The sequence below is a fragment of the Bufo gargarizans genome, chromosome 2, assembly GCF_014858855.1.
Source record: "Bufo gargarizans isolate SCDJY-AF-19 chromosome 2, ASM1485885v1, whole genome shotgun sequence".
In the NCBI taxonomy this organism is placed as follows: Eukaryota; Metazoa; Chordata; class Amphibia; order Anura; family Bufonidae; genus Bufo; species Bufo gargarizans.
The window spans coordinates 170,208,314-170,224,761 of NC_058081.1; the positions used below are offsets into that span (position 1 = coordinate 170,208,314).

A 16,448-nucleotide genomic window follows, 5' to 3' on the forward strand; every position below is an offset into this window, starting at 1 on the left:
AGAACCCTGATAGGTGGGTTGTTCAGAGTGTGCCCATTATAGGTGCACATTGTCAGAAAGGGCACCATGGCATTATAAAGATGCCTTTCAGTCCAATAAAACATTGGGGGTCATTTACTAAAGACTGGCGATTTCCATATGGGTCTTAGTCCCTATACACTACAGCCATATTACCGCAGCTCCGGCCTCTCTGTGCAGCAACTGTTCTCAGCCCCGGCCTCTCTGTGCAGCAGCCCCCAGAGTGCAGCAACTGTTATCTAGCACCAGTCTCCAGGCTCTGGGGGTTTACAGCCACTAGATGCCATTTCTTTGTGACCTAAAGGACTTATACCCCTGTGACTAGGGTTTTCACAATACCAACCTTTTTATTCCATTTCGGTCCCATAAAAAAGTAATGCAATACTCTATACCATGCAGAAGAAAAATAAAATGCCCCAAAAAAGTGTGCATTTCGCAATTTGTGGAACGTGCTCACCACATATTTTTCAATACTTTAATAGTTTGGACTTTTTCGAACGTGTCGATACCTAATGTTTTTTTTTATTATTGTTTATATATTTTTTAATGGAAAGGGGGGTGATTAAATTTTTTTATATTTTGGTTATATATATTTTTTAACTTTTTTATTTAATAACTATTAGCCCCCTTATGGGGGCTAGAACCTGGGATCTTTTCATCACTCGTCCTATTCACCCTAATAGCGTTCTATTAGGGTGCATAGGCTCTCACACTGTCCCTGCTGCCCTGTGCTTTGTGCACACAGCAGCAGGGAGCTTACCATAGCAGCCAGGGCTTCAGTAGCATCCTGGCTGCCGTGGTAACCTATTGGAGCCCTGAGATTTCATTGCTGGGGCTCCAATGAGAAGCTGCCACTGCACCACCAATGAAGAGGGGAGGGGACCCTGTGGCCACTGCCACCAATGATCATAATACTGGGAGGCTTGGGTGCACTACGCCATCAATGATTATGATTTGTAATACTGGGGTATGGGGGGGAAGCACTACGCCACCAATAAATGTAATTAACTTCATAATACAAATATAGACTGCGGTTGCCGGCCATATCAAAAGCCGGCACTGTGCCTCAATGACAGGGATCCTGCTGAACCGTGCCAATTAGCCCCTCAGGTGAGGGGTAAATTGCCTCGGTTCGCGGGATCGTTGCTTCCTGTCATTGAGACCAGGTGCCTGGTATGTGATACAGGCCGGCACCCGCAGTCTATATTTGAATTGAGGGTAACTCTCATTGGTGGCGTAGCGGCCACAGCCCCTCCCCTTCTCCTCACTATTACCTTCTCATTGGTGGTGCAGCGGCAGCCGGATCACAGTATGAAGGGAATCTCTCCTTCTCTACTGCCCTGGAAGTTTTTCAGAGGCATTCAGCACTGTGACGTGCAACTGCCCCGATGACGTCACTAAAATACAGCGGTAAATAAGAAATGGCGATATCTCCGTTTCTTAATACTGCAGTATATCGTTAATACCGATTTATTGCCCAACCCTAGCACAGAGTAGCTCTGGTCTGCCCATGGTGCACTTAACTGCAATTTAAATATGGATTAATAGTGCTTTTCCAAAAGAAACACTAAGACACTATGCCTGCTTTAACAGCAGAATTCCTGGTGGCAGACTTGGGGTTGAGCGATATCAAAAACATTCCCACGATAACGATATTAAGAAATTTATCGCAATATAATATATAAATTTCACAATAAATACCCATTTAGAAAAAAAAGAACTTGCAACAAGGAGCTATTATACAGTATAGGGACTACAAGGAGACCTTATACTGTATGGGAGCCACAAGAAGAGATTATGCTGTATGGGGGCCACAAGGAGATATTATACTGCATGTGGGCCAGAAGGAGACATACTGTATCGGGGCCACAAGGAGACGCATACTGCATGGGTTGGGCAGGCAATGGGCCACAAGGAGACATTATATACTGTATGGGCAGGCAGCGGGGCACAAGGACATTATATACTGTATGGGCAGGCAGCGGGGCACAAGGACATTATATACTGTATGGGCAGGCAGCGGGGCACAAGAACATTATATACTGTATGGGCTGGCCACTGGGCAGGCAGTGGGCTACAAGAGTCACTATACTGCATGGGGCCACCAGGAGACAACATACTGTCTGGACTCAGGAGCTATACTGTAAAAGAGCCATAAGGTTACTATTATACTGTATGGGACAACAGTTTGCTTTCAAGCAGGGCCAGGGCCGTAGAAGACAGACAGACAGTATAACCTTTATTTAGGACACCCGGGCCGTGAGTCTCTCACTCCTCTTCTCCCACCTTGGCTTGGACATAGACTGCTTACTGACTTTGCCGCCTCTCTCTTGTGCTCGGCCAGTGGGCGGAGACTTCATTATGGGAGTGAGGAGGACTCGGGGGCGGCCGCTGCAGGGACTAATATGTTATGTATGGTACGCATATGCACCATGTAGGGGTTGGCTGACAGATTTAGGAGCGGTCAGTGCGCATATCACAGCTCCTATGATGTCACAAAATACTGCGGTTATTGACAAACAGCAATATTGCCATATCGCTGTTTCTTAATACCACTGTATATCATTGACACAGGCAGACTTCCTTTAAGACATGCTGATAATTTTGTTAATAATCAATACAATTATTCCATGTTTTTCTTTATTCTTTACCATGGCAATAGTCATCCATGTAGAATGCATCACACGATGAAACCGTATTTCAGATAATTTGTAGCAGGAAATGTTTTCCTTCATTGTGCGCAAGCTTTTGTCTGTCATTTCCTTTTAGTGAACTATACAAATCTAAATCTAATTACTGCTTTCTTTTATTTTATTATTATAGGTAAAACCGCTGATAGAGGCACTTTCCCAGTGTTTGGCAGAGATTCCGCAGTACCTGGTTGTCAGGTAAGCTTGTTACTTTGCAAACTTCAGAAAAATTGTATACATCGGGTTGTCTAGTTGTTGAGCAGTGCCCGGGGCCCTTGCACGATACTCTACCAGATTCTTCAGTGGCCACTTGTCCTCCAAGCCCAATAGGGTAGAAGAGTATGCCAGGAGGGACAGTTTAAAGCTTCTCCAGATTCCTTGACCCCTCTTCTGCCATTCAAGGTGACCACACTGCATTGGTTGGTAGTTCAAGACACTTCCTTCTGCTGTTGGATGGACAGCGAATCAAACAGCAGCGCTGAGCAAGCAGGTTGTATCTTCTGTGAAGCAGTGCAGCCATCTTGGAATTGTCATATCTGCAGCTTAAAAGGAAGCACCATGTAGTGTATTCTGTCCATTCCAGAACTGATGTGAATATTTGTGTCTTGAACTGTGTCACCGTAACCATACTGTGACCTACAGAATGAGGACATCATGTCAACCTAAAGAACCATTGTAGATTTTTTATTTATTTATTTTTCAGTTTCAGACATGTTTTCCTGTTTCCAATGCAATATGTGGCAAATTACACTGAACAAAAATATAAACGCAACACTTTTTGCTCCCATTTTGCATGAGCTGAACTCAAAGATCTGAAACCTTTTTTACATACACAAAAGACCCATTACTCTTAAATATTGTTCCCAAATCTGTTTAAATCGGTGTTAGTGAGCACTTCTCCTTTGCCGAGATAATCCATCCAACCTCACAGGTGTGGCATATCAAGGTGCTGATTAGAGAGCACGAATATTGCACAGGTGTGACTTAGACTTCCCACAATAAAAGAACACTCTGAAATGTGCACAGCTTTGCCTTACTGGGGGAGGGTCAGAAAACCAGTCAGTATCTAGTGTGGCCACCATTTCCCTCACGCAGTACAACACATCTCCGTCGCATAGAGTTGATCAGGTTGTTGATTGTGGCCTGTGGAATGTTGGTCCACTCCTCTTCAATAGCAGGAACTGGAACACGCTGTCGTATACGCCGATCCAGAGCATCCGAAACATGCTCAATGGGTGACATGCCCGGTGAGTATGCTGGCCATGCAAGAACTGGGTTGTTTTCAGCTTCCAGGAATTGTGTACAGATCCTTGCAATATGGGGCCGTGCATTATCAGGCTGCAACATGAGGTGATGGTCGTGGATGAATAGCACAACAATAGGCCTCAGGATCTCGTCACAGTATCTCTGTGCATTCAAAATGCCATCAATAAAATGAACCTGTGTTCGTTGTCCATAACATATGCCTGCCCATACCATAAGCCCACTGCCACCATGGGCCACTCGATCCACAATGTTGACGTCAGCAAACCGCTCACCTATACGACGCCACACACGCTGTCTGCCATCTGCCCTGAACAGTGAAAATTGGGACTCATCCGTGAACAGAACGCCTCTCCAACTTGCCAGACACCATCGAATATGAGAATTTGCCCACTCAAGTCAGTTACGACGACTAACTGCAGTCAGGTCCAGACCCCGATGAGGACGACCATGCAGATGAGCTTCCTGGAGACGGTTTCTGACAGTTTGTGCAGAAATTCTTTGGTTATGCAAACCGATTGTTGCTGTAGCTGTCCGGGTGGCTGGTCTCAGACGATCATGGAGGTGAACATGCTGGATGTGGAGGTCCTGGGCTGGTGTGGTTACACGTGGTCTGCGGTTGTGAGGCCGTTTGGATGTATGCCAAATTCTCTGAAAGACCTTTGGAGATGGCTTATGGTAGAGAAATAAACATTCATAGCACGGGAAACAGCTCTGGTAGACATTCCTGCAGTCAGCATGCAAATTGTACGCTCCCTCAAATGTTGCGACATCTGTGGCATTGTGCTGTTTGATCAAACTGCACATTTCAGAGAGGCTTTTTATTGTGGGAAGTCTAAGCAATATTCATGCTGTCTAATCAGCACCTTGATATGCCACACCTGTAAGGTGGGATGGATTATTTTGGCAAAGAGAAGTGCTCACTAACACAGATTAAGGGCTCTTTCACACTTGCGTTGTCCGTATCCGGCGTGTACTCCATTTGCCGGAATTACACGCCGGATCCGGAAAAACGCAAGTGAACTGAAAGCATTTGAAGACGGATCCGTCTTCAAAATGCGTTCAGTGTTACTATGGCAGCCAGGACGCTATTTAAGTCCTGGTTGCCATAGTAGTAGTGGGGAGCGGTTTACTTACAGTCCGTGCGGCTCCCGGGGCGCTCCAGAATGACGTCAGTGCCCCATGCGCATGGATGACGTGCCATGCGATCACGTCATCCATGCGCGTGGGGCACCCTGACGTCACTCTGAAGCGCCCCGGGAGCCGCACAGACGGTAAGTATACTGCTCCCCCGCTCCCCACTACACTTTACCATGGCTGCCAGGACTTTAGCGTCCCGGCAGCCATGGTAACCATTCAGAAAATGCTAAACGTCGGATCCGGCAATGCGCCGAAACGACGTTTAGCTTAAGGCCGGATCCGGATCAATGCCTTTCAATGGGCATTAATTCCGGATCCGGCCTTGCGGCAAGTGTTCAGGATTTTTGGCCGGAGCAAAAAGCGCAGCATGCTGCGGTATTTTCTCCGGCCAAAAAACGTTCTGGTCCTGAACTGAAGACATCCTGATGCATCCTGAACGGATTTCTCTCCATTCAGAATGCATTAGGATAAAACTGATCAGGATTCTTCCGGCATAGAGCCCCGACAACGGAACTCTATGCCGGAAGACAAGAACGCAGGTGTGAAAGAGCCCTTAGACAGATTTGTGAACAATATTTGATAGTAATGGGTCTTTTGTGTATGTAAAATGTTTTAGATCTTTGAGTTCAGCTCATGCAAAATGGGAGCAAAACGAAAGTGTTGCGTTTATATTTTTGTTCAGTGTATGTGCCATAAAAAAAAATATATACAATTTGTATCACAAATACAAGTCCTCATATGGCTATGTAAATAAAAAATGAATCTGGCTAACTAATGGAAGGCAGGAAGGAAAAAAGGAAGGCGAAAAAAAAATTCCCTGGTCCTTAAAGGGTTAAGAAAACTTGATTGAGAAAAATGCATGTGAAACTCCATAGAGCTGTTGGTGCAGATAAACTAGGGTCTTGCTTGTTCAAACCTGTTTCATGCCAAGCTCGGCTAGTCACAGACTGAATGAATTCTTTGAAGTGCCTGCAGAACATATTTCAGCAATGTAAGTGGTCATTTAACCTGTGAGTAGACACTGCTGTATCTTGCATCCACAGCTGATCTATATTTTTGTGCATTGCACATGGATCCATTCATTTCTTTGAGTCCACACAAAAAGTACAATACCTGGATGTCATCTGTGTGCTGTCCGTGTGTCTCTTTTGCAAATCATAGAGCAGGGATGGCCAACCTGCGGCTCTCCAGCTGTTGCAAAACGAAAACTCCCAGCATGCAAAGAGTGCCTACAGCTATCAGTCTACAGCAAGGCATGGTGGGAATTGTAGTTTTACAACAGCTGGAGAGCTGCAGGTTGGCCATGCCTGTCATAGAGCATGTCCAATTCTTGTCCATATTGCGGACGAGACTAATCAAGTTGTCCGTATTTTGCAGATCTGTGATCTGCGGACTGAAATATGGACATTGTACTGTGCATGAGGCCTAAATATGTATGGAGTAATTCAAATGCATTTTCTCTAATTATTTCAAACATTACTTTTTAGGGTCCATTCACATATCCGTAGTGACAAGAATAGGCAGTTCTATGGGGGGTGCCGGCCAGGTGTATTGCGGATCCCCAATTTGCCCTATGTTTTAGTGTCTCCATAGTCTGAGAGCCATTTTTTTTTTTGGGGGGGCGATTGTCTTCAGTAGGGGCTCATTTTTTTGCGGGATGAGGTGACTGTTAGATTAGTACTATTCTAGGAGCATAAGCCTTTTTGATCACTTGGTGTTGCACTTTTAGTAATGTAAGGTGACAACAAAAATTTGTTTGTTTTTTCCCACAATTTTTATATTATAATTTTTTTTACAGTGTTCACCTGAGGGGTTAGGTCATGTGATTATTTTTATAAAGCCAGTCAATACGATGCGGCGATACCTAATATGTCTACTTTTCTTATTTTCCCAATTTTTTACAATTTATTCTTTATTTTGGGAAAAAAACTTTTTTTTTTTTTTGCTTGAAACTTTAATTTTTTACTTTTTATATTTGTCCCACTGTTGTGGGACTTTACCTTTGCAGGGTTTGATCCCTGTTTCAACTCGGTACAGTACATTATGTATTGTACTGAATTGAACTGTCAGCGTCTTACACAGTAAGATGCTGATAGTTGCCTAGGAGACCCAGCCCTCAGGATCGATCTCCTGGGCTTCCGTAGCTGGCAGGCTCCTATGCTGTGGAAGGCATCAGGGCTGCCATGGCAATCATCGGCCCCCTGTCAGCGCAGCGCGGGGGCGATGGAATCGGAGGGAGCCCCCCTCCCTCTGTAAGCCCTGCACTTGCAGTGGTCAGCGCTGACCGGTAATGGCTCCTGCACCCGCCCCATCACATTACGTACATGCACATGAGAATGCGGTAAGGCATCACATTCCCCCACGTACATGTATGTGATTTTGTGGGAAGCGATTAATAAACCCCTAGGCTGGCGCAGGCCTAGTCATAACTTCATAAGTTCTGAATGTAAGACAGCCTAATTTAGGTATATTTCAGATTGATAAATGACCCCTTAAATTTCTATGGCATTGCCATATTCTGACACCCATAACTTTTTATATATCTGTCTATGGAGCTGTGTGAGAGCTCTTTTTTTTGTGTGGCAATCTGTAGTTTTTTTTATTATACCATTTTGCGGTAGGAATTATCACTTTTTATTCAATTTATAATTCATGCGGTGCCATTCACTAATGTTCCATATCGGTCTGCTGGAGCTGTCATCAGTATTAAAGTCTTGGAAAACCTTTTTAAGTTGTATTGCATTCCTTGAATAATTTTGTTTCACAAGAAAAGCTGTTGTTAGCTGTTATATTACCTATAGTATGTTTTATAAAAAAGGATTTGAGTTGTGAACAAGCCAAATATACGGTATGCATGAAGGACTCCATGTGTTCATCTTAACTGTCCTAATAGAAAAAAATGGTTACTTGGTTACTCCATATGATGCCATACTGTGCATACTTGTGCTGTATTGTGGCTCCATACAACCTCTGTAAGGCTACCTTCACACTCACGTTTTGTGCGGATCCGACATGGACAGATCCGTTCAGATAATACAACCGTCTGCATCCGTTGTGAATTGATCTGTTTGTATTATCTTTAACATAGCCAAGACGGATCCGTTTGTATTATGTCTTCTATAGCCAAGACTGATCCATCTTGAACACCATTGAAAGTCAAAGGAGGACGGATCCGTTTTCGATTGTGTCAGTGAAAACTGATCCGTCCCCATTGTCTTACATTGTGTGCCAGGACAGATCAGTTTGGCTCAGGTTCATCAGACTTTTGGTGTCAGTCTCTAAAGCGGAATAGAGACTAAACTGATGCATTCTGAGCGGATCATTTTCTATTCAGAATGCATTAGAATGGACCGTTTTGGACCGCTTGTGAGAGCCCTGAACGGATCTCGCAAACGGAAAGCCAAAACGCGAGTGTGAAAGTAGCCTACCAAAGACCCTAATGCTAGTGTGTGCATGAGGCCTAAGGGTGCCTGCACACAGTGCAGATTGGTATGCAGGAAATCGGCACCAAAAACAGACTAAAAAAGCTCCATGCTATTTCTATATTTTTTTTTTTTGTGGATTTGAAACGATTTTGCTGCAGATCTCACCCTTCCATTGAAAAGCAAGCTCAGCAACAATTGACATGCTGTGGATTTTAAAATCCAAATGGCAGGTCAATTTCCACACCTAAGGGAAAAAAAAAAGCAAAATGTACATAGGATTTGTCTAATCTCATACGTTTTGCTGGTACTGTATTACGCTGCGGTTTTTCAGAGGAAAAAAACACTTGTAATCTGCACCATTTGCCACCCTAATGGAAATTCTGTAAAAAAAAAAAAAAAAAGTCTGATTCCCGATGTGGTTCCCTAGGAAGAGGTCTTTACATTGTCTTATTGGCCAGATTACTGTGAATACTCTGACAGATGAATGTCATTCTCTTATGCATATTCTAGATGCTTCATATGCAGATTGAGGACTAAAATTCTCTTATAATTGGGAACAACTTGACATCGGACTTATTAATGATCAGCAAAGCAAAATTGGCCGATTGCGAATGCAGAACACACGTGATTTTTTGGGTGGGTAGCTGTAGAAGATTGGGATGAATGTGTGATCAGATTTCCACAGGATGACTTGAATGCTTACAGGTTAAGCACAAAGCTGTTAATGAAACCTTGTCTGAGACAAAACACCAGAGAGGATCATAATTAACGTCTCATTTTCTGCCAGTTGCTATTGATTACTCATTCACAATTCTTTTGTTCTTGAAATTGTAACAACTGTATTTCACTTCAGTATCTAATGAGATTCTTAGGATTGGATCATTTAAACACCATGCTTATAATTGCCAACTTAGCCATACAATTTCATTGTTAAGCCCATTTACATTATAATGTGAAAAATGTCCTGCATTTCAAAAATCTGGGCAGTGTTTAAAAACTTCTGCGCTTTTTAGCAATGGAGGGAAACTTACTGCTGATGGACAGCATGTTTGCTCGGGGCAGATTGTCTTCTAGAATTCAAAATGTCTACCAAATTGATCTTCAGTGCAGTGCCCTAATGACAAATGATCATTCCTTTCAAAAAGTCAACATTACCACTTACAATAAAAAAAATCTGATATTGATGGAAATGAATTGCCTGTTGCAGATATAGGACAAGAGTTATCAAACTGGTGTACCGTAGATTTGTTGCTATGGGCCACTAAGCAAGTTCTACATACTTTACCGCAGTTTGATAAATCTCCCCCATAGTACCCACAGTTGTTTTCTATTTCAGCCTCTCATGCGCAGGACCTGTAAGCATTTAACCATGGATCCACAAAATACAGAAGCAGTCCATGTGTCCACAATTTTTTTTTACTTTTTTTTTTTGCAGATGCTTTGACTTCAGTGGATCCACATTTTGCAGACAAGCATACAACATGTTGTATCTTTTGTGGAACAGACATGCAGATGGGGAAAGCACACAAGTGATTCCATGTGCTTTCCGCATCCGTATGTTCGTTCCTCAAAAGATAGAACATGTCATATACATGTCAGCAATATGCGGCCCCATGGAGGTCAATGGGTTCTAAAAAGAAAAATATGCAGATGGCACACTGACCGCCTCCATATTTTGTGCATCTGTGCTTTACGGACCACAAAATGCTTACTGTTGTGTGTTTGAGGCCTTGAAGGGAACCTGTCACCGGGATTTTGTGTATAGAGCTGAGGACATGGGTTGCTAGATGGCCGCTAGCACATCCGCAATACGCAATCGCCATAGCTCTGTGTGCTTTTATTGTGTAAAAAAACCCACGAATTGATACATATGCAAATTAACATGAGAGGAGTCCTGTTCCTGACTCATCTCCAGGACAGGACTCATCTCAGGTTCATTTGCATATGTATCAAATAGTGTTTTTTTTTAAACAATAAAAGCACACAGAGCTACAGTATGGGGACTGGATATTGCGGATGTGCTAGCGGCCATCTAGCAACCCATGTCCTCAGCTCTATACACAAAGGTGACAGGTTCCCTTTAAGCTGAGTTCACATCTGTATTTGGCTTTCCGTTCTTCTGATCCGCCAGCAGAACAGAAATTTTTTGGACCATCAATTGTGCTCAGTTTGTGTCTGTTCCATCAGACATCAATTATTTTAGCAAAATTGCTAATATAGTAAAGGAAGCTCACCAGTTATCCTGGAACCGAGCCTGCTGACCACCCCTCAGAATTTCTATAACCAAACTAATAATAAAAATAAGGGCTGGCTCACAGTAATTTGCACACAATTCCACTATTTAATTCCAAATTTAAAACCTTTGCTTGGTTTTCCTTCCTTTGAGGGATATATGGCTTTCACTGTGTTGAAGACCCATAACTGGGGCTCCATGGTTATTTTGCAGATTGTTTCCCAGGGAGCTTTGCACTTTGGATTGCTGTGTCGAGACTCTTAAATGAGGCTCCACAGTGTTTTCTGTAGCTGGTCTCCCGAAGATCAGCTATTGTTTTGTTTGACTATTTAATATAAAACCCAATACATTAAAACCTATACCAATATATATGACTAAAAAGCATAATTCATATCGTCTGTTTCATGAACAAAGTCTCTTTTAAATGCGGAGCTCACGCATGTATCACAAAATATAAAAAATAATGATACAAAACATGGTTTCCTTATTAGTTTCTTCACTCTGGACGTGTGGTTAGTAATTTTAGTTGTTGTTTAGTTGCATTTACACAGTTGTCTTGGGGTACTTTCACACTAGCGGCACTGAGTTCCGTCCTAGGGGCTCAATACCGGAAAAGAACTGATCAGTTTTATCCCCATGCATTATGAATGGAGAGAAATCCGTCCAGGATGCATCAGGATGTCTTCAGTTCAGTCACTGAACAGCGTTTTGGAGGGAGGAAATACTGCAGCATGCTACGGTATTATCTCCATCCAAAATTCCGGATCAGTTGCCGGAATGCCGAATCCGGCATTCATTTACATTGAAATGTTTTAGTGCCTTTAAAAATACTGCAATGCTGGATCTGTCCTTCCTGTCTGTGCAATGTGAAAAAAATGGACAGACGGATCCGTTCTTGCAATGCATTTGTGAGACAGATCCGTCTACAAATGCTGTCCGTTTGCATGCAGATTAACGGATCCGGCAGGCAGTTCCAGCGACGGAACTGCTTGCCGGATCACTCTGCCGCAAGTGTGAAAGTAGCCTTAGTTATGCGCTTGTAAAGCTTTCTCACGATCTGTTATGTAGTTAGATGTGCAGTGCCAGTTCTCAATTAGCTCCCTTGTTATGCACATATATAACCATAGCACATAATTATCAGTACACAGTTGGTTTTTACAGCACTTGCTGTGTATATTACTCACGGTCTCATAACAATTTTGCGCTGCTTTACCTCCAACCTGCCTTAGATCGTGATCATTTGGTTATATCGCTCCTTGCTGAGAGTCTTCTCACGCATGCGTGTTGAACTTGCCGGGACGCCAAGCAGCTGACTGGAGTTGCGCTGTGTTAAAGTTCTTTATGAATGACAATTACTAACCACACGTCCAGAGTGAAGAAACGAATAAGGAAACCGTGTTTTTTTATCATTTATTTATTTTAATATTTTGTGATACATGTGTGAGCTCCGCATTTAAAGGGACCTGGTTCATAAAACAGACTATATGAATTATGCTTTTTGGTCATATATATTGGTATAGTTTTTAATGTATTGTGTTTTATATTAAATAGTAGAATTTTATGCAAATTACTGTGAGCAGCCCTTATTTTTATTACGGTATTTGTTTATATCAATTATTTTTTACTGGAGAAAAAGTACAGCAGACTGGACTTTTTTTCCTGTAAAAAATAACTGATGCTTGATTGTACTGACAGTCTAATGCAAAGTGAGCTCAAAATAATACTGATCAGTTATATATATTTTTTTCTGTTCTTCGTAGGGTGGGTTCACATCTGTGGCAAGTAAATCCAGTAGTCTGTTTCGGCAGAAGAGCAGACTACCAGAGTTACAGTATCCAGCATAGCCAGATACTGCTAAGCACGTCAGATCCCCATTCACTTAATGCAATCTGGTGGGTTACTGGCATAAATGCAGCAGAATTTTTCCAACAGAATACTGGCATTTATGATGGAAAGCTGCCAGTTCCCCACCACATCCCGTTATCGTATTATAGATACATTTACAAGTTTATAGTAATTTTAGCCAACTGATTACAGATAGTCATCACCTGGAAACCAGCTGTCGTGAATTGTACTGACCTAATGCTGACAGTACAATTCATTACAGATGATTTCAGGCAGGATACACAGCATTATAAATAATTATAATGCCGCCTAAGAAACCGGCCTAAGAATATAGTCAGATGAGTAAGCAAGTACAGTATATACACAGTCCACAGCCTTTTACATCTCTTGGGTCTCTGTGTACTTTTCTTTTCTGTTGAAGCCCTGAAGGGCAGGATCAGTTATAATCAATACTGTCTTAGTTGACTCGAATGAGCAGATAAATCAGCAGAATTGACCAATAACATTGATTTTGTTCTCTGAAAAAGACTACAGAGTGCAGTATTGAAATTGTTCTTCACAACTTTGTATGGCATTAGGGCAAGATCATTTTCAAAACTGTATCATTTATCTGTTACCTTACACAAAATTAAATCTATACCTGTTTCCTGAAAGTCTACTTTTAATGGCCTCTGTTGGCAGCTCCCATAGTGAAATGGTGCTGATGAAAGGGCTTGTGACCTTTCTCAGCCTTCTTGCGCTGTGCATGCGCTAGGCTAGTCTGTAATACACCTTTGGCCCTGCAGTTCCATTCAAAGCATTTTGTTCCAGTATGGTGTTGGTATGACCAGATCGCCTTTTTGCTCTAATGTGGCATATGGAAAAAGAAACTCTGATTACAGTAGAAATTTCTAGAATTAAAGTGTGAATTATATAGTAAAAGTTCAGTGATCATTTCATTACCGAAAGGGCTGAGCGCTCTTAGTCTTTGGCTCTGCTCACATCTCCTCTGAACACTGAGCGAGCAGTGTATGTACTCGTAGACTTGACATAATCAGGATCCCGTATCGCTCCGCGTGCCAAGGAAAGACAATCGGAACAGATAAATTCTGCCTCTTTATTTTAACTAGGTCTCAGCACCTGGACCCACATTGATGAAAACATCTGACACCACGCTATGACATTTCAGGGGATTTCTGAAAAAAGTTTGTTTTAATTATTGAGTTCATCATTACTAAGATTTTCTGGCTTTGTTTGGACAAAGGGTCTTAGCTAACTGTTCTGTAAATGATTAACGGTTCTAGTGATTATTGCTTGAATTATCATATAATTAGAATTTCATGAAATTATCACACATGTGATAACGTGCAGCAATTAAATGTTGAGCCATAAATTGTTTATTTTACGTGTATTGGACAAATCTGCCTGATTGAAAGATTGTTAGTCACCACCAAATCTCTTAATCCGAAATCTGCCAATCTGTCATTAGCAGATCTCCCGGCAGAGGAACGGACTACCAGAGTTTACCATATCCGGTGACTAGGGCTGCAGTAAATGATTATTTTAGTAATTGAGTATTCTATTGATTACTCGATTTATCGTAAAAAATAATCTAATAAGAAGAAAATAATTAATACTGTTTTTCTTTATAAAAACTCATGAGACCCCCTGCCATCAGTTCCAACGTCCTTCGTTCCCCCTGTGCGATCAGCCCAAGTGCATCAGTTCCCCCAGTGCCTTCAGCTCTCCACACCTCAGTGCCTGCAGCTCTCCCCCACCATGCCATCCATTGCCATGTCCCCCACTCCCCCAGTGTCAGCCCCTCCGTGTCCCCTATTCCCCCAGTGCCATCAGGTCAGCCCCTCCGTGTCCCCTACTCCCCCAGTGACCTTTGGGTCCCCCAGTGCCGGCTGTCCCCCTTCAGTGCCATGTCCCCAGCGGCAGTTAAAATAAAATACTTACCTTTCCTGTAGGGGCACCACTCCACAGCTCCTTCCTCTTCTTCTCCGCGCACTGCACTGGATCCTGACGTCACATAGCGTTCGGTCATAGTGCGCTATGACCTGACGATGTGTCGGGATCCAGTGCAGCGCGGTACGGGCCGGCGGGTGACCATGGAGCGGTAAGTAATAGCAAGCGCTTCACTCCCACTCAGTGGTCACACGACACAAATGAATCCTCGATGCAAAAAATGTATGCTTTAACTCCCATAGTTTGGTCCTATGCTGTAACAGACTGTCTTAGTTTGTACCAAGGGTGTAAACATAGCCTTAGTCTCGTCTTACATCCTCCTGCACCTTGAACCTTTACAGAATAGTTAATGCGACTATTGTATTAGTCCAAAACTATTATTTTCCATCTGTTGTCCTAACAGAATTAAAAAGTAGTTTTTTTCTGGACTTGTCGCTTGTTCTTAGAAAAGGTCCAATGTGCCCAATACTCCAGAAGGCATCGGATTAAGAGTGTGTACGTTGACAGGTGTCATGGCGATTTAGGCAATTTATTAACTCTGGACAGAATGTCCCCTAGGAATTTAAGTGTTCTGTATTCTGTCAGCAGTAATCAATCCATCATAAAGGATTACTCTTGCAGGGTCATCAAAAGTGAGGCACACAGAATGGGGGGAAAAAGTGGTGACAAATATCATTTTGCATTTTCCTAAACAATAAATATTAGACTGCTATTTTCCGCCACTTTCTTTGGCATTTTATACTAATTGCACATTTGCACATATTAAAACCTAAATTGCGTTTATTTGTGAACTATTTGAGAGATATACCAGTAGCATGTAGATTTTAAGCCCTCATGGGCAGGGCCCTCTCTCCTTCTGTACCAGTCTGTAACTCGTCTTGCTTATGCTTGGTGCTGTTGTCTGTATTATGTATGTATACCCCTTTTCATATGTACAGCGCTATGGAATGAATGGCACTATAATAATAATTTGTAGGGCTTGCACCACCAATAGGTGCAGATCACTGTATTAGGAACTGTCAAGTAGTAGGAAACAACCCAAATACATTTTTTGGGTCATCCATAGGTATTATAACTTCACATCCTAGAGAACAGCTTTTCAGACAAGTTAATCCTCTATCTGACCAGTATATTGGTTCACTCATATGCCTTTTTTATTTTATTTTTTTATTATGCCAACAATGCTCAAGAATTTTGGCTAGCTTAAAACATCACCCATAGTAACATAGTACATAAGGCCGAAAAATACATTTGTCCATCCAGTTCGGCCTGTTATCCTGCAAGTTGATCCAGAGGAAGGCAAAAAAGAAAAAAAAAAACTGTGAGGTAGAAGCCAATGTTCCCCACTTTAGGGGAATAAATAATTCCTTCCCGACTCCAATCAGGCAATCAGAATAACTCCCTGGATCAACGACCCCTCTCTAGTAGCTATAGCCTGTAATATTATTACACTCCAGAAATACATCCAGGCCCCGCTTGAATTCCTTTATTGTACTCACCATCACCACCTCCTCAGGCAGAGATTTCCATAGTCTCACTGCTCTTACCGTAAAGAGTCCTCTTCTATGTTTGTGTACAAACCTTCTTTCCTCCAGACGCAGAGGATGTCCCCTCGTCACAGTCACCGTCCTGGGGATAAATAGATGATGGGATCTGTACTGACCCCTGATATATTTATACATAGTAATTAGATCTCCTCTCAGTCGTCTTTTTTTCTAAAATGAATAACCCTAATTTTGATAATCTTTCAGGGTACTGTAGTTGCCCCATTCCAGTTATTTAGTTGCCCTCCTCTGGACCCTCTCCAGCTCTGCTATGTCTGCCTTGTTCACAGGAGCCCAGAACTGTACACAGTACTCCATGTGTGGTCTGACTAGCAATTTG

The 16,448-nt window shown here is 42.5% G+C and overlaps 1 protein-coding gene across 7 annotated transcripts in view; it reads left to right on the forward strand.

Moving 5' to 3' along the window:
• Positions 1–16,448, forward strand: part of TCF12 (transcription factor 12) — a 160,647-nt gene that overhangs the window by 92,172 nt on the left and 52,027 nt on the right. For all 7 annotated transcript variants that reach the window (XM_044279686.1, XM_044279687.1, XM_044279690.1 and 4 more), the window contains one exon: positions 2,842–2,906. In XM_044279686.1, the coding sequence (XP_044135621.1) occupies positions 2,842–2,906 (65 nt within the window). The remainder of the gene's footprint in view (positions 1–2,841; positions 2,907–16,448) is intronic.